General features: G+C 38.0%; 1 protein-coding gene across 1 annotated transcript in view; it reads right to left on the reverse strand.

The window, feature by feature from the left end:
* znrf2b (zinc and ring finger 2b) overlaps positions 1-19,832 on the reverse strand; it is a 54,505-nt gene that overhangs the window by 7,279 nt on the left and 27,394 nt on the right. Inside the window, exon 2 of the mRNA XM_056259475.1 lies at positions 12,243-12,338. Within this exon, the coding sequence (XP_056115450.1) occupies positions 12,243-12,338 (96 nt within the window). The remainder of the gene's footprint in view (positions 1-12,242; positions 12,339-19,832) is intronic.

Raw genomic sequence — 19,832 nt, forward strand, 5'->3', positions numbered from 1 at the left:
TGCTAAAACACTGCACCAACTAATCCATCATTTAAATAAATAAGTTGTACTTAGGGAAATTCATGGCCACAATTTTATTTGTCCTGCAAACCAATAAGATTCAGTTTTGAAGATAAACTTTTGACTACGATACTTGAAGACAACATGCTGTGAGTGAGTGAGTGAGTGAGTGTGTGTGTGTGTAAGCAGAGCTCAGCTGTGGTGTCAGTGACACTGAGACAGGCAGAATGTGGACTGAACTTGTGCGACCCGTCGCACGACTGCAGAGATTAGAACCAGCAGTCATGACATCAGTGACCTTCAGAGAGTGACGGGAACAAACAGCCACGGAGAACGCCGGGAGAGACAAACTGTAAACATGAATGCCTGCTCAGTTTACACACACACACACACACACACACACACACACACACACACACACACACACACACACACACACACACACACACACACACACACACACACACACACACACACACACACACTGAGGCTGCATGTGCTGCAAATGCAAGTACACAAGCCGATCAATATCTACCTTGTACATGCTCAAAGCCGTATCATATGCAATAACTTCTCCTTCAAGTCTTTGCATTTGCATCAATTTAAACTTATCTGAACTTGCGGGAAACATCAGTTTATCAACTCAAGCCACTGAAAACCAATGAATTCTTGTTTTGTCGCTGAACAGGCTTTACTTTGCCCTTTAAAGCTGCCGTCGGCAACATTTTTTTGATCATATTCAGTGAAATCGACACTATAATCTGACAGAACAACATAAATAAAGTGGTTTTAGAAAAAACCCTGAGCTTCTAACTCCACCTGGAGGTTGTTATTTGTTTTGCAAAAATCCACAGCTCCCGGTTCATCATGTCCAATCAGCGCAGGGGGGTGTGAGATCTGACTGTCAATCACAGATCGGGCACACGCCACCCCTCGCGCACGTTACAATCACATGCACACGCCTGAAGTTCGCGGAAGTTCGCGCAGTAACGAAGAGTGATGGCGGAAAATCAAGTAAGCTCATTTAGAGTATAAATGACGTTAGCAATTGCAATCTATCGGTACATTAGCCAGGACAGCATACCTCCAAATACTCCATGGTGTTGATGGATGCTGATGAGACGGGCGCGTTCCAGGGCTCTCAAGTTTTGAAGACAGGTAAGAGTGACACCCAGCCGACGGGGGGTTGGATACATTTTTGTCATTGGTTGTTGCGTTAAATCTTACCCAGATACAATAGTGCTATTTTCTGATTGGCTATTGTGTAGCTCGACGAACAACACCAGAGGAAACGCGCTTGATTCATGCCGGTTCCACAGTGAGAGCGGCGCGGCCAGAGTTTTGGGCGCTGCGGCATATTAAATATATTACAAATAGTTTTTCAGCGTGAGAAATACAATGTGTGGCGGGAGAGCGTGACAAAAGACCGAAATGAGTGACACTTGAGAGCCCTGGCGTTCACTGAAAATCTGGTGCACACGCACTGACGAGCATGAACTCGGTGGGAGGGTTTCCGTTGATAGTGGGGGAGGGGCATGAGAGTTGTAAACATTCAAAATTTTCCTAAATCCACTCAATCTGACTTGCCGACTGGAGCTTTAAGACACACAAACGGAGGTGACGTCACTGTAAATGTTCCTCTCACATGTCTCTCTGATTGGCCTCACTCACAGATGATGTCACGATCCACATCACACCCTCATCATGACCCTGCACTCTTTAACTGGGCACATCCACCAACACCAGACGCAGAGAGACTGCCGGGATGTCCGGGTCATATTCACCCCCAAATCAAAAGGAAAATTGTGAAAAATGCAAAAGAAAATAGCATCAAGACATTCGTTTCAAGAATTAAGCACATTTAGCCCCCAAAATATATTTATTCGCATTAGTGTGTTGCAAAACAACAATATATTATTTGTACACCATGGTATTGTTTGTTGTACTGCACAATATATTTATTCATATTTTAAATAAAAAATATATATTATTTGATTTTTTTACATATTTAGTGTAATACAGCTAAAATAATGTTTAATTACCTTTGAGAATAACAACAATTACAAAAGAACTAAAAAATTAAAACATCTGTATACATTACTTGATAGTTTCTATCAATCGCTTGTTATATTCCTCATTTGTAATTTACTTTGGATAAATGTGTCTACTAAATAAATAAATGTACATGTAAATGCATTACGATCATAAGAATGAAAAAAGTGAAATGCAGAAGAGTGAAATGTGCTTAATTGTCATGAAAATAAGGTCACAAAGTAAAAAATAAGGGTCCTAAACTGGACAGTTACTTTATGAAATATATAACCGAATAATACGTTATATTTTTCTTTCGATTTTCGGTAAGACCTGGACAAGTTTTCATGAGATTGTCCAACATGAAAAAACAATCACTGCCTCATTTAATTCCTCAGTATATAAAACAGTCATCTGTAACTTATAGACATCAGTGTTGGTTCTTTAAAAAAAAAAGTATTAGCCGACCTGTAAATCTAATTACATATATCAGCTAAACCCTTTAAATAAGCGTTCAAAAGGGCCATTAAAAACAACAACCCTCAGCATTGTGGCTGTCTACTTTGGAAGATTTTTTTTGTGGTCTGTATCTACGAGAAAGATAAGTATTGATTGCCTCTCTATCTCTCTCTCCGACTGCTGTTCATTTGAGGCAATACTTCTGCTGATAAACCCCATTCCCAAACCTGCAGCTACAACAACTGAACACTTTTCTGAGAGTACAAAAATAAAAACATTCATTTGCTGCAGTGTGGAAAGAAATGTGTATGTCCAGTGTATGTTTTACTGAAGTTGCTTACAGCGCTGGAGAGCATGATGAGATTGATCACTCATCAGAGAGAAAACACACAGGAAAACAGCCTGTACTCTTGATTCTCACGTGAACAAAACAGGGTTCATGACCGACTAAATCAAAGCACGTTCACATTGCAGTAAACCTGTTACAGAATAGACAACAAGGCATTCTACAACAAAATTCAGAAAACTGAGCACAGATAGAAAGGCACATGTCCTTGACACTGAAGAGGTAACGTTTTAAATAAAACCAAGAATTTTGGGAGTAGGTTTTACAAGAAAATACTATTTCAGTCTTTCTACTTCAAAATTTCACGGTTAATTCAATGTGTTACCAGCCATTTCTTTGTAATTATTTGTGAAATTTACTAGCCATTTCTGAGTGAAAATTGTTTCTACACCAAATTTTTCAGGATTTTCCAAAGTTTTAAATATAAAGTTACGCTTTACAGGAAAATACCATTTCAGTCTTTCAACTTCCATAATGCAAATATGGTTACTGTGATTATGAGCTTAATCACATTAGTTTGATCGAAGCATTGCGTTTACATAAGGTAAAGTTTAATCGCAATATTGCCAAAAATCCCATTGTAAGATTAGATTTTAGATTTTATTTTGATTAAATTATGAGGGTGCATGTAAATGCATCAGAGCAATCACGAATGTGATATAGATTTTATACAACAGGTCAACAAACAAGAAGTTAATATTGAGTGAGTTGCATTTTGGACACAATATTGTGTGTTTTTGTACTGTTTCGCCAATGAAAATAGTTCGAAACAAAGCCAGAGCAGAATTGTTGTGCATCTCAGAGCAACTTTTTCGTACTTGAATGAATCGGTTTTTAAATTAATCACTTGAATCAACGATTCAATAAGCCGTTCATAAAGACAAATCAAATCGCCTAATTATACTTACTAAAAAAACAATAAAATTTAGATTTGATTTTTTGTCAATATCGCACACCCCTACATTTAATTCAATATGTTACAAGCCATTTCTTCGTAATTATTTGTGAAATTTACAAGCAGTTTCTGAGTGAAAATTGTAAATTCTACCAATGTTTTACAATGTATAAAAAAAAATTATTATAGAAGACTAAATGTCAAATTCGAGATTAAATGAGAAACTATTGATCACACAAGGACAAATGTGTGGCGAACTCATATATTCTGTGATCATGGAGTTATTAGTGCAACTGTTACTAAAGTGTGTTCTTGTTTCTCCAAAGAACAGGAAGCAAACGTCCCTGTATAGTATACATTTACTGTATTATAGTAAAATTATGTTTAATTGCATATGACCCTAATAGGAATTACAAGAAACAATGAGAGATAAAACATCTGTATGCATTAGTCATGAGAATGTCCTTAATTATGAAAATAATGTCACAGGGAAAAATATAATGAGGGTCCTAAAATGGACAGGTCCTTTATGAAATATATAATCAGTTATATTTTCTTTTGATTTTGGGATGACCTAGACAAGTTCATTACATGAAATCAGAGATTAAATAAGAGCAAACTATTGGTCACATAAATGAGTGGCGACCTCATAAACATCATGATCATGCCGCTATTAGTGCGTCTGCGACAGAAGCGTGTTATTATTTCCCCCGAGAACAGGAAGCAAACATCCCGTATTTGATCCGAGCTCACGTCTCGCCGCAGACGTTCGAGTTAAAGGTCGCAGGTCGCTAGCAGCGTGGTTGGCATGGTGACGCTATTCCCTACGGCTTAACAAAAGATCCGCAAATTCTTCACCCTATCAGGGGCCGGTTCACCCCGTCTAACCTCGGGACTGAGCACTGCATCTGTTAGGATGATCGTGGACATTTTTATGGCACCCTTACTGTGAAATCTATAGATCCTATTAAGTAATTAAAATGCATGTCGCAGCTGGACAACCCTTGATGGATCACTAAGTAGGAGATTAGACTATCCGGTTACCAAGTAACAAGATGATCACTATCATATATGGTTAGAGATTCATGTTAACAAGATGTAACTATAGATAAACAGAGGTCACAAACACAAAGACACAAAATAAACCTGCAGGCTTTTTCTGCATTTCCTGTGCTGATTTTGAGGTGAAGTCTGCTGAGAAGATTTAAACATGATAACAGAGCTGACAGTGTTGAGAAAGAGACTTTGAAACTAGTTTGTCAAGCTGCTCAATAGGAAGTTAACCCTATGAAGCTACTGTATCATATTTGACACACAAAGTTATAAGGCCTCTAAAGATCAACATGATCAAAATTTTGAATTTGAAAAACCTGATGTACAAAATCTATTACATGGCTTCTGTTGTCTGATTGATAGTTTATAGCAGTAATACTAAAAATCATGTACTATAAATCAAACAAAAAATCCATCAGGTTTTTGATTAGATTATTTGTTCATCTCTCAATCATCATTGTATTGCATTGCATTATATGTTTTGAAACCATACAGAGATTTGATCATAAACTAAGCATTTAAATATCATCTTACTAAGACAATATTGGGGGAACGCCTGATACTTTTATGCATTATGTAAGTAGTCGCTATACTTTCATAAAGATCTCATTGATGTACACAGATACCAGTCATGTGTAAAGTAAATGTCAACAGGCGGAACAAAAATCCCCGGATACGGTCAAAAAAAGATCAGATGTGTGCATTAAGACTTGCAGTGTAAACACAGCCCTACATGTAACCCTCTAAACCAGTGTTTCTCAAACCTTTTAACTCTGAAGCCCCTTATTTTCCACAATAATATTCAAAAGCCCCATGACTTTTCCAACTGTTCATGATTTACTGAATAAATATTAAGTAAATAAACGGTTGCAATAAACCTTTTAGGTTAAAGGGATACTCCACCGTTTTTTTCATATTAAACTGTTATTCCCTTAACTAAGACGAGTTGATACACACCTCTCTCGTCTCAGTGCGCGCACTAAATCGCTCTGGCGTGCGGCGAAACTTTGTTAGCACTTAGCTTAGCCCAGTTCATTCATTAGGATCCAAACAGAGAAGCGACCAAACACCTCCACGTTTTCCCTATTTAAATACAGTTACACGAGCAGTGTAACTTGACCAAGAATGGTGAGACAAAATAAATCGTTGCGCTTTTCTAAGAGTGTAAATTGGAAACTATAATGTATGGCGGAATACAATAGCAAGTGATTGGGAGCACTTCGACTCGGCGCATAAATATCTATGGACTCGGCGCAGTAATATCATCACTCCGGAGAGGGAGAGAGGATTTTTCACGAGTGATGATATTACTGCGCCGAGTCGAAGTGCTCGCTTCTCTGCTTGGATCCTAATGAATGAACTGGGCTAAGCTAAGACTAAGTGCTAACAAAGTTTCGCCGCAAGACAGAGCGATTTAGTGCACGCACTGAGACGAGAGAGGTGTGTATCAACTCGTCTTAGTTAAGGGAATAACACAGTTTAATATGAAAAAACGGTGGAGTATCCCTTTAAGAATTTGTTTTGGTGATAATCTTCTTGCAAATATAAATTTTTTTTTTCATAATATAAGGAGTTTATTACATCTGAGCATGAGATCATTCATGCAACAAAGCAGCGTGTTCATTTACACAATCACTTAAAATCAATAAGAAATGCTCATCCTCCATGTATCTTGAAATGGCCTGATAGGTTTGTCAGTTCTGATTAAGTGGCACAGGAAGTACAACAATACGGGGACATCAAAATACACGAGCACACGCGCATGCATGAGTCACAGAGAGGCCCAGTCAGCTGAAGAGCTAATTAAAGTTGAACAGAGCGCTATGCTCATGATAACTCAGAGCGGACAGTTATCGATTCAGCCCAGCTTCACAGAGCCTTTTTTCCTGCCCTCACAGTCTCGATCTCTTAAGAAGTTGTCGAGGCTGAGGGATTTCCTGTCACGCGGCCAGAGTCTTAGCATGCAGCACAGACTGCTAGGATCCGCTATGGGCTGAACACGCTTTCTCTCCACGCTCTCCTTCATGCAGGACACGGAGTTACACACAGGCTGAGCAATGCAACAGGACCAGCATATGTGGCTGCTCTGCATCATGGGAATGCTAAGCTCAAAGGTTCTTGCAGTGCGAGATGAATCGGACATGTTTGCACGTTCAAAAAAATGGTATAAATGCAACACAGAGAGTAAGATGCTGAGAGGTGATGCACGAGCAAAATATAAAATTTACTGAAACATTCAAGCATACGATTTGTTTGGCTTCATATAAGGTTGTTCATTTTTGTTAAATAAATGAAAGGATTTTGCATGTTATATAAATTATATTATATATGTATAGAAAAAACACATACATACATAATATATATATATATATATATACACACACACTCACCTAAAGGATTATTAGGAACACCTGTTCAATTTCTCATTAATGCAATTATCTAATCAACCAATCACCTGGCAGTTGCTTCAATGCATTTAGGGGTGTGTTCCTGGTCAAGACAATCTCCTGAACTCCAAACTGAATGTCAGAATGGGAAAGAAAGGTGATTTAAGCAATTTTGAGCGTGGCATGGTTGTTGGTGCCAGACGGGCCGGTCTGAGTATTTCACAATCTGCTCAGTTACTGGGATTTTCACGCACAACCATTTCTAGGGTTTACAAAGAATGGTGTGAAAAGGGAAAAACATCCAGTATGCGGCAGTCCTGTGGGCGAAAATGCCTTGTTGATGCTAGAGGTCAGAGGAGAATGGGCCGACTGATTCAAGCTGATAGAAGAGCAACTTTGACTGAAATAACCACTCGTTACAACCGAGGTATGCAGCAAAGCATTTGTGAAGCCACAACACGCACAACCTTGAGGTGGATGGGCTACAACAGCAGAAGACCCCACCGGGTACCACTCATCTCCACTACAAATAGGAAAAAGAGGCTACAATTTGCAAGAGCTCACCAAAATTGGACAGTTGAAGACTGGAAAAATGTTGCCTGGACTGATGAGTCTCGATTTCTGTTGAGACATTCAGATGGTAGAGTCAGATTTTGGCGTAAACAGAATGAGAACATGGATCCATCATGCCTTGTTACCACTGTGCAGGCTGGTGGTGGTGGTGTAATGGTGTGGGGGATGTTTTCTTGGCACACTTTAGGCCCCTTAGTGCCAATTGGGCATCGTTTAAATGCCACGGCCTACCTGAGCATTGTTTCTGACCATGTCCATCCCTTTATGGCCACCATGTACCCATCCTCTGATGGCTGCTTCCAGCAGGATAATGCACCATGTCACAAAGCTCGAATCATTTCAAATTGGTTTCTTGAACATGACAATGAGTTCACTGTACTAAAATGGCCCCCACAGTCACCAGATCTCAACCCAATAGAGCATCTTTGGGATGTGGTGGAACGGGACCTTCGTGCCCTGGATGTGCATCCCACAAATCTCCATCAACTGCAAGATGCCATCCTATCAATATGGGGCAACATTTCTAAAGAATGCTTTCAGCACCTTATTGAATCAATGCCACATAGAATTAAGGCAGTTCTGAAGGCGAAAGGGGGTCAAACACAGTATTAGTATGGTGTTCCTAATAATCCTTTAGGTGAGTGTATATACACATACTGGAAGAATCAGGGTTTTTGAACAAATCTCTTGAATGAATGATTCAATGAGAAATACACTTGTCGCCACTTACTGGTGTAACAATGCAATTGATACATTTATTTTACTGTTCATACATGACAACTGCATCGGCAGTTGTGATCGTATCTGACAAAGGTTTAACAGGCAGAGCCAATAAGATCATGTGGGTGTTTAAATCGAGAGTCGTGCAGTTCTAATAAATATATATAGGATTTTCTAAATAGGACAATAGGAAATTCCTAATGTGAATTATAATAATTTAATATTAAATATCCATTTATAATTTCCTTTGATGCTTTAAAAATAATGTGGAAAAAAAATATTAAATCCTACACCACATATTTTTTGGGTGATTTGGGGTATTGCCTGGCATTTTCACTTGATGTTCCCTCATCTCATTGCTCTTGATATCTGTCACAGTTCAACTAATAAATCTTAATGAACTAACTGTGTTTGCTGAGAGTGTTTAATAAATGTGGCAAGCATCTGGTTCCCGACTAGCGCTTCCTTCCAAACGTCTGAGAGCTGAAGTGAAGATACAGACACTAGAGTGGTTTATTCATCCTCTGCCCTATTATGTTCACTGCCAAGTGCTCTACGTGTGGTGCTGTGAGTGTGTTTGGCCCAGATTAGCAGCAGAGGCCATGTGTTGAGACGGGCCCCGGAGGGACAGCATGCATCTGGTGTTTGGTACTCTGTGGGCTACAGCGAGAGGCAAGAGATGGAGAGACAAACTTGCACACACACTGCCATATCCCTCTATCAAAAGCCTCAAGAACCAGCCATGTTCACCATGTAAACGTTACCCATTATATTCCATAATCTGATATGTTTCTGAGTAAAACAGAATATTGAACGAGAAACACCGAAGGACAGAACTTGATTTTATCCATGAGGAGTTGACTGGAAGGTAATTGTAAAATAAGAAAGAGAGCAGCTGAATTTTTCTCTATTTTGATTAAGACAAAAAATTTTTTTCTTTATAATAATATGCACAGACAAATTGTTTAATGAGACCAGGACCAAAATAACACGAGCTAAGAAAGTAAATAGAGTAACTTTTGACTTCATGATAACCTGTAATCATAATTGAGTTTATATTTGCTTCCCTAATAAATGTCCTAGTAAGTAAGTACACAATTCTTAAGTATGAATTATGTTTATTTTTATATTGTATGTATGCATCCATGTATATGTGTAATATACCTAAACCTTTAACAATTTGTTTTTAATTATAAGAAAGAGTGTTTTCCTTTGAAAACACCACTACTATTCATAGCCATTTTTAGTGCTGAATACTCAATTTCAATCATAAATTCGTTACATTACGGAGATTAAATGTGCTGCGGATGGATTGGAATACTAGTTTATACTGCAGAATATTCAGTACACTACCTACCAATATACTAAAACAAACCAAATAGAAGAACTGAGGATATATTATGGAAGGATAAATGTTCACAAAAACAGCATGTAGTTATTGTCCACAGAGGTTTTTATGAGAAAGACATCCTCATTCAACCAGCCCCATTGATTTTCATTTTACCACTGCTTTATTTGCAGCTTTTAATGCTGTTGTGTTGATGTACTAAAATTAGCTGCTGTCGTCAATGGGAGGAAGAATGAGCCAGGGGGGCATTTATCACTCTCAGCCAAAAACTCTCCCAGCAGTCTGATATCTGTGGACCTGGGAAAGCACTGAGGGGCTCAAAAGATGAAATAAGGGTGAGTATTAGTAATGGAATAAACCAAAAAGTGGCGTCAAGAAAAGGATTTTTTAATAAAGCCTTGCACATAAATCATGTTTAAGTAATTTATATTTTGTAATAATTTCGTTATTCAGTAAATACAGCTCTGTCGATGACTTTTCCCCCAATGTTTGTTCTCTGTCACACAAACCTGGCAGCTACGCCACTAACCGCTGGAAATCTCATGTTGTTTTAGATCAGATTTTTCACTATAACATCTCTCGGTTTGGCACATTCCTCAGCTGCACGGAGGACTCTATCTGTCCCGTCGAGTTTATGGAAACTGACGATGCCTAAAAACATGACAAAGAGCTATAAAAACAAGATGACTAAAAGATTCAGACAGAAAAAAGGGACAAATTCACGCTCAGGTTGAGGATTATGGCTGAACAGATTCTATATGATACTAACTATAAACTTATTGTAAAACAATGATAAATGAGTCAGTAGAAAGCCATTGAAGGCGTTTACACCTGCTACTAACGTCAGGTCAAGACTCACATTCAACAGATAGTACAAGATCACGGGCCAGTTGCATAAACACAGCAACTGTGTCTTAGTATGATCATCAACTAGCAGTTGATACAGTTTTGGTATCAAATAAGACCAATCTACGCTTTTAATTAGCTGACTTCAAGTTACGAACAGTCTTAAAGAAAAAAAATATTGATGACTAACTTGTATAACTAGTCTTAGCAGTTTATGCAACAGGCAGGACTAGACCCTCAAAGACCCAGACTGGCTTGACTAAAATAACAATGAGCAATCCACTCAAAATGTTTCCACTCAAACTCAAACTCAAAAAAAAAAAAAAAAAAAAGAATATATATATATATATATATATATATATATATATATATATATATATATATATATATATATATATATATATATATATATATATATATATATAATATTAAGTGACACTGTGCAGCGAGTCACAAAATCAAAGACCCTCCAGTCAATGAAATCTGATCGTAAATCTCATAGGCAGGGCAAATTCAATCAAATCATTTTGCTGGTGATGTAAAATTAAGCAACATGGGTTTTAATTGTATTTGCAAAAAAATGTATTTGTTCATTAAGTTTTCTAAAGAGCAAGTCATTAAACTAGTTTCATGACAAGGAAAGGTGATGAAACTAGTTTAATGACTTGCTCTTTAGAAAACTTAATGAGCAAATACATTTTTTTAATGTACATCTATAATAATTATCTATAATAATAAAATATAACTCTGGAGTGCTTTTAAAGGAAATGCACAAATATATATTTGAATAATAATAATCACTTTTAAGTCCTTTTAGAGGAAATATTAATAATAATCACTTTTAAGTCCTTTTAGAGGAAATATTAATTGCACAAATATTATCATCATTATTATTACTGAAATGTATAATTATGCATTTCCTCTAAACGCATCTAAAAGAGTGATATATTATTATTGAAATGTATAATATAACCTTTAGAGTAAATGCAAAAATATAATTTTTACTACTACTCTTAAGTCCTTTTTTGAGTAAATGCACAAATATAAATTTTGAATATTATCAAAAAGCTGTGAAATAATTAGGTATTATTTTAGCTATGATAGGAGGAGATAGGAGTCGCCTAATGTCTGTGTGTTAGTGCGAGGAGACACGTTACCTTAATAAACAAACATTAAATATATTAAAGCTGCAAGGCACTCCATAAAACACAAACTCAGCATAAATAAAGCTCCTCATCACAGCATGTCACTGCATGTTTCTGTGCAAGAAACAAACTGCAACCGCTGGAAAATTAGATGTTTCAACATGAATACACAACACTGCAACAAATCACCAATCCCTTTTGTGAGCCGCCAAATCGTTCCGTTTATGCCGGAGAGATTGTGGACTATAAAACAGTGAGAGGTGGCTGCCAGGTCTGAACATGAGAAGCAACAGCCAGAGATAATTACAGCATTACGCTCTCCTCTGGAACCGGAATTACATCCAAACACAATGCCTTTCTTTCTTTACAGGAGAGACTCGAACATATTTTCCACTGTAAGCATTTCACTTGAAGCAGGCAGCAACACAAACATTCTCACCGTTGTACGTCACTCTTGGTTTTGTCAAGCACATGACCAGATGAAGGTCCATTTCATCTGAAGAGATAAACTTGGAGCAGACGGGGCACTTGAAACCTGTGGAGAAAAATAAAGAGAAATAATATGAGTTTAGGACTGCAATGAAAAATCAATAATGGACTGTTCACACACAGAATGCATTTTTGCATTTAAAACTGAGACACGCAGAGAGAGAGAGAGAGAGAGAGAGAGAGAGAGAGAGAGAGAGAGAGAGAGAGAGAGAGAGAGAGAGAGAGAGAGAGAGAGAGAGAGAGAGAGAGAGAGAGAGAGAGAGAGAGAGAAAAGGTGCGTTTAAAAAAAGTTCAACTTGACACAGTCTTCTAAACACATGGTGCTTATGTGCAAGATGCTGTAAAGATGTGAGTGGAACAGAGACATCCATGTAGTGCATGTTTACATAGAAAACCAATGGAAAAACAGCACAGTGGAATTCAGAAACACATTCTATGTGAACAGAACCTAACAATCTTAGTTTTGAGATAGGTTGTAGTGCCAAAGACCTTTGAGTTTCTGTTTATCTGACGATACTTTTCTCAAATGAAAGGGTGTAAGATGGCAGATGCTGAAAACACCATGAAAACGGAGTCTTAGACAAGCAGAACAAGCAGATTTCATATTTCAACAGCAGTCTTTTGTGTGCTTTAATATAAGACACTAGTCCATAAGGCAATTTGTTTAAGTCTACAGCCCTATTCTTTTTATAAAATTCCGTGATTTTCAGAGTTCTGTAAATTTCATTTTTAGGACTGGATTCCACAACGAGATGATGATAATAGGGATGCACGATGATATCGGGACAACATCGGTATCGACCGATAAAAGCTTAAAATGACCGGCATCGGCCGATATGAATATTTCTGCCGATGAGCCTTGCCGATAGGGTGGCGTGTTTCCTATGCGCACGTGACGACCGTGAACGAAGCATGAGCGCCAGCAACTTAAACTTCCAACTAGGGGTGTGCGTCTCACGCGGTTTTTGATCGTGGACGATTAAAATGTCTCCACGATCTGCTATTGAAGAAAAAACATAGTATAGTGCATTCTATCAGTTCAATTCTGGCGCCTTCATCTCAACATACTGTACAACACGACGTACATTCACATCACATCACATGTAAACGCAGAGGTAGAGTTACACTCACGGGACACTGCAATTCACAAAAGTTTATTATTTGCATGTGCGTCAAAGTCTTGCTAGTTAAACATGTCATTCACGTGCTGATGCGCTGTTCTAACATGCGCTTTTCTGAGCGCGTACACCCGACGCTCACAGGAACTAAAAGCCTGTCACACAGCGCCTGCATACTGGACTCGAGTCTTATTGCGCTGATACGGTCAAATACACACAAGGTTTACATAAACAAAGTTGGTTATGTCTAAAGTGAAAGCAAACAGAGAAAATCTGCTTGTCAAATGCGTGTATATTAGACGCGTCGCGTGCAGTTCTTAAAGAGACAGTAATAATATGCTGCCGCTTGGCCTTAAAGAGATACTGCACCCAGAAATAAAAATTCTGTCATTATTTACTCTCTAATGTTGTTACAAACCTGTATTAATTTCTTTCTTGTGCTTAAATATACTATGGAAGTCACTGAAGTACAGCAACTGTTTGGTTAGCCACATTCTTCCAAATAACTTTTATTTTCAACAGAAGAAAGAAACTTGAGAGAGTAAATGATGACAATTAAAATTTTTGGGAGAACTATCCCTTTAATGTTAATAAAACAACAAAACACAGGGGAAATCACTCACTGCTCTTGACTGAGAACTTTAATAGAAGCTTTAATAAGCTTTTTTTGCACTTAAAAAAAACAAAACAAATATATCAGTATCGGCAAAATTAGTTTGAAAATATCGGCATATCGAATATCGGCCAAAATCCAATATCGTGCATCCCTAGATGATAATCAGCTAACCAACCAGAAAATGTTTTAAAGGGCTCTAAAAGACAAGGCTGGGCACGAGACAGCAAGCGAGACGCACAATAAAGAGGGTTTGTCTGGCGTGGAGTGAGTCGGGTCGTCTCAGTGTGGGCAGCTGAAACACACAGGCTAAATACAGCTGAACTATGACAATATGAGACATTCTCTGAGTCTGGATGAACACGCTCAATGATATGATTCACTGGCAGCTGTGCCGAGAAGAGGTCTGAGGGCGTCGTGACACCACTGACCCGTGACGACCTTGTGACAATTTACAGTCACTTGAATGTGACATGCATTGCGGGTGTTCTGAATAAATGTGCTATTAAAGAAGAGGAGACACAAATGACAGCTTGACATCTTTCACAGTCAAGAGGAGACAGATATACGAAGGCATACATTTCTTTTTACTGAACTGCTAAATGAGAACCTTTCAGAATTAAAGATATTATTACTGCAATATTTTTCTGGAAAGCTGATTCAAAACAATGTCCATTGTGAAAAGTTCTATATAACTAAAATTGAGCTACATGGATAATAATTTAACTAGCCTAATTCAGAAAAATATTGAATATCTGTTGTGTTTTACAGGGACTTCAACTTCAGGTATCTTATACATTAGAGCAGGGATTCCCCCAAAAAGATCAGCCAAACACCTTATAAGTAAAATATTTACATGAAGTACCCAATGAGATTTTAAAGTTAATATTTTAATAATTTAATGACACACCAATAATAATTTATATTATTCATAATAACAGTAATAATAATAATAATATGAATAATATGAATACTACTACTAATAATAATTATTATTTAAATTTAATGTCAAATTAAAAAGTTGGGCTGCACAAATAAAATAAATCTGAAATCTTTTTTATAATTATAATAATAATAATTGTTATTATTATCATCACTATTACTAAACTATTATTATTATTATTATTACTACTACTACTATTTTATTTTGATTAATTGTGCAGCCTCATTTTTATTTTACTAAATAGGTTGTTTTCATATGACGTCACGCCACTGCGCGAAATGCAAATGGAGGGCAGGAAGTGATTTGCTGTATTTAGAAAGCACTATAACAAACTCAAAATGCCTATGTTTTGCGTCGTTTATGGTTACTTAAATCGATCAAACTACGATGAGTTTTTATCGTGTACCAAAAGTTGTTGTTCATAAGGGGGGAAAATGCAAGAAATTGACCGAAAAACTCCGGAAAAACGGCTTGCAAACCTACGTCTGCGGTCGGGAGGAGCCGAATGGGAAAATACCCGTGTGTGCAGTGATCACTTCGTCAAAGGTGAGTTAATACAACTTAAGTGGCTATGTTTGTGTAACGTGTAACGTTTCCGAACTTTGTAAAGTCAAAGTATGTCTGTAAGACGAGGTAGTTGCTGATATCTACCGCCTCGATGGCAGGAAAATCTTTAAATTCAGTTGAAAAATCGCTCCTCTTCATAACGTAAGGATCACGTCCAACATATGTTTGATTTTTTGTTTATTTCTTTCTCTTGTAATAGCGTGTAAAGTAGTACAGTACGGACTTTCCTCCATCTCGTCCATTGCGCTCTTCACTCCCTGCCCTCCATCTGAATTTCGCGCGTCATCATAATCACGTGACTGAAACCCAGCTATTTAAATTATTTTTATTAGGGCCCAAGCCCAAAGGGCGAAGGCCCTATTGTTTTCCTTAGGATTATTTATTATTCTTCTTATTATTTTTCTGCTACCTTTTGGACACTTTTGGAGGCCTTAACATGCTCAAAAACTCCTGAAACTTTGCACACATGTCAGAACCCGCGGCCATCAGGGCCGGGCTGAAGATGGTACCCGGGCGTGGCAGGGGGGCTCGACAGCGCCCCCTGGAACGGGGTCCGAAAACATGGTCCATAAATCAAACACGCTTGCATGTAATAATATGAAACTCGGTACACATGTAGATCTCCTCGTTTCATATATACTTCACACTCTTACTTTTTACCCCAGCCCAACAGGAAGTCGGCTATTTAGGGTTGTTGGTAAAACACACGCAATGGAATGTGAAATACTCCTCCTAGAGAATTCAAACAAACGGCACGAAACTCGGTCAGCATGAAGTCAAGACATTGAGGATGAAAGTTTGCGAGGGGATTTTTGATATCTCGAACGGTTTGGCCGTGGCGAGGAAACAAAATTATGGCGAGAAACGTGAAACAGGAAGTGTGTTATAACTACTGCATACATTAACTAATCTTGATGAAACTTCAGCAGTGTGTTCGTTGTAAGAGCCCGATCACATGGATGTGACTATTGTGAGTCAAAGTTATAGCGCCACCAACTGGCAGCAGGAAGTGTGTCACTTCCTAAATGCTTTGAAATCACCCTCTTATTTTTACCCGATTTGCTTCAAACTTTATGTGTATAATGTAAACACACGGCAGATGTAGACCTGTGAAAGGATTATTGATATCTTAGATACTGTTGCCGTGGCAACACATCAAACTTTAATATTCTTGTTTGATGCTTTTGAGACTCTTAGCATGCTTGAAATTGCATGAAACTCGACAGACACAGGTATGCATATGGTTCAGATCAAGCCGGACAACTTTCTAATTAACTGTCATTAGCTCAGACCAAGAGGAAGTCAGATATTTTGGTTTGAATGTGGATGTTTCTGAGAATTTTCTCTCCCTCTCCCTCTGACAGAGAGAATGCACCCTGCCATTCGTGTGTGTCTGTGTGGGGAGGGGGGGGAGGGGCTCTTTTAGTTTAAACACAAAATTATACATAGGGCCATACTGCCCTCTTGTGTCCAAAATTATATTTATATATACATTATACATATATTTGGTATGTGACTGAGGACCGAGAGCTTTTAAATACGGGACATTGATAATGGCCACGTGCAGAGCGCTCGAGGGAATTCCTATGGAAGTTCTGCTCGCTCATCGCCGTGGACGCGCACCGTTATGAATGCCCGTGCAGCCGTTAGTTTCATTTTAAAATTAGCGCCTTTTCTGGGGCCGATTGCTTGAATTGTGAGTTCAATAGCCTATTATTCTTCATGGAAACCACAACAACAAAAGAGTATAAAAGTTTGGTGTGAACGCAGCATAATGAACAAGCTGCGATCTCAAGATTGCAATGCTGGAGTGTGTGTGTGTGTGTGTGTGCGTGTGAGAGAGAGGCGCGGGCGAACTGTGTGTGTGTGTGTGTCTGTGTGGGGAGGGGCTCTTCGATTGATAGTTATTGTACAAAATTATACATAGGGCCATACTGCCCTCTTGTGTCCAAAATGATATTTATACATATATTTGGCAAGCATGTGACTGAGGACCGAGAGCTTTTAAATACGGACGTCCACACGGACATTGATAAGGGTTGCGCTTGCAGAGCGCTTGAGGGAATTCCTATGGAAGTAGGAATGAACTAAAAAACGTTCGCTCTGTTCTGCTCGCTCGTCGCCATGGACGCGCACCATTATGAATGCCAGTGCAGCCGCATACTTTTTAGTGTCACTTTAAAATTAGTGCAATAACGGGGCCGATTGCTTGAATTGTGAGTTCAATAGTCAATTATTTTTCACGGAAAACACAACAACAAAAGAGTACAATGATAGATTCGCTTAAATAGGGGCTTTTACATAAAATAGCCTATTCCGTCATCATCTTTTCAGTCAGCTCTTCACTCTCGTGATTAATGAAATTTGACTCCTGTTGCTGATATTTGCTGCAACTTTCGTTCCGCTCACAATTTAGTAAGCAAACACGCTTCAAATGTGTTTTTATTTTATTTTTGTGTATATATATGTGTGTATATATATATATATATATATATATATATATATATATATATATATAGCTTATGTTTCAAATATGAGTTAATTAACAATCGTTGGAAAGAATGATACTTTTAATATCACTAAACCGTCATTAGGTGTCGCTAGGCGACCGTCTTAATGAGCGAGTCATTGATTCATTCGTTCAAACGATTCGTTCGAACGGCTGAGTCATTCATGAATGAGACAGATTATGGATTGGTCGTTGAATCTTTGAGTCAACCGATTCGTTCAAAATGCTGAATCAGTAATGAGAACGCGTTGCTGTGAGATGCTCGATGGTTCTGCTGTGATCTTTGTTTAACTATTTTCGCTGCTGAAACAGAAAAAAAAGTCAATATTGCATCAAAAATGTAAGTGATTTGACGTGTGTGTGTGTGTGTGTGTGTGTGTGTGTGTGTGTGAGATTGTGTCTGTTACAGTGATTGTTTAACCCTTGTTAAAGTTTAGGCCTTGTCTTTTTGGATATATATCTTTTTATATAAAAAAAAATAGCATACAACCCATGTATTTTAAATGTATTGTTTGCTTTAAATTACATTAAGATTGTATGTTTGGTAATTGAACCTGAATGAATTATAAATGAATGTGCTATATTTCAGATCATATATTTGTTTTCCTTAAAATTTGAACTAACACTAACTTTATTCTCATCTGAATGATAGATTATTTATTTATGTATAAAATAAAAACACATTTGATTTTTCTTTTTTAATCAATGTAGGATGTGTAACTGAAAAAATAAACAGATTAGGGCTCTGATCGAGGACAATAAATGAAAACCAATGCAATATGATGAATGTCCAAAAGATTTTTTTTGCTTTTAAACTATGTGTGTGTGTGTGTGTGTGTGTGTGTGTGTGTGTGTGTGTGTGTGTGTGTGTGTGTGTGTGTGTGTGTGTGTGTGTGTGTGTGTGTGTGTAAGAGATTTCGGTTGGGTGACAGTTGTAGTTTACAGTTTGACAAAAGCACAATGTTGTGTTTTATTGTGATTGTACACAAATATAAGTAAACACTTTGCAGTTTGAATAATGTCCTGTATGAACAAAAGGACGGGGTATGTTTTTATGTCTACATTGTTCAATCACGCCTCACACACACACACACACACACACACACACACACACACACACACACACACACACACACACACACACACACACACACACACACACACACACACACACACACACACACACACACACACACACACACACACACCAACTATTTTTCTAATCAGATCAGGCAAGTAATATTCTGTCTTGGCACACTTCATATAACTTTCAAACTTGTGTACTTATTTCATGTGTGCATTAAGTCCATGAGACCGTAGGGTGTCTCATTTTTCATTTTAGGTTTCAGAAGGTTGCTCACGCATACTTTGTGGTTGATATGTGCCCTCAATGCACACTTTTGCAGAGCCCACACCAATGCAAGCTCTACAGCACACATCTTCTCAAAGGTCAAAGCGGAGTTACGATATTGCCCGTCATGCACAGTAACCCTAAAGGCACCGGGGTGGCGGTGCCACCGGCTTGTTTATATATATATATATATATATATATATATATATATATATATATATATATATATATATAAATATAGCTGCGAGCAGCGATGAAGGGCCAAAGCCGGCGGCACCGCCACTCCGGTGCCTTTAGGTAACTAAAGGCACCGGGGTTGCGGTGCCACCGGCTTGGGCCCGTAATCGCTGCTCGCAGCTATATTTATATATATATATATATTTTTATTTTATTTTTTTATCAACTCACAAACCCACATTTGGAAAACTCTGTATTAGTG

Source organism: Rhinichthys klamathensis, unplaced genomic scaffold, assembly GCF_029890125.1.
Source record: "Rhinichthys klamathensis goyatoka isolate OS25496 unplaced genomic scaffold, OSU_Roscu_1.1 h1tg000168l_1, whole genome shotgun sequence".
NCBI lineage: Eukaryota > Metazoa > Chordata > Actinopteri > Cypriniformes > Leuciscidae > Rhinichthys > Rhinichthys klamathensis.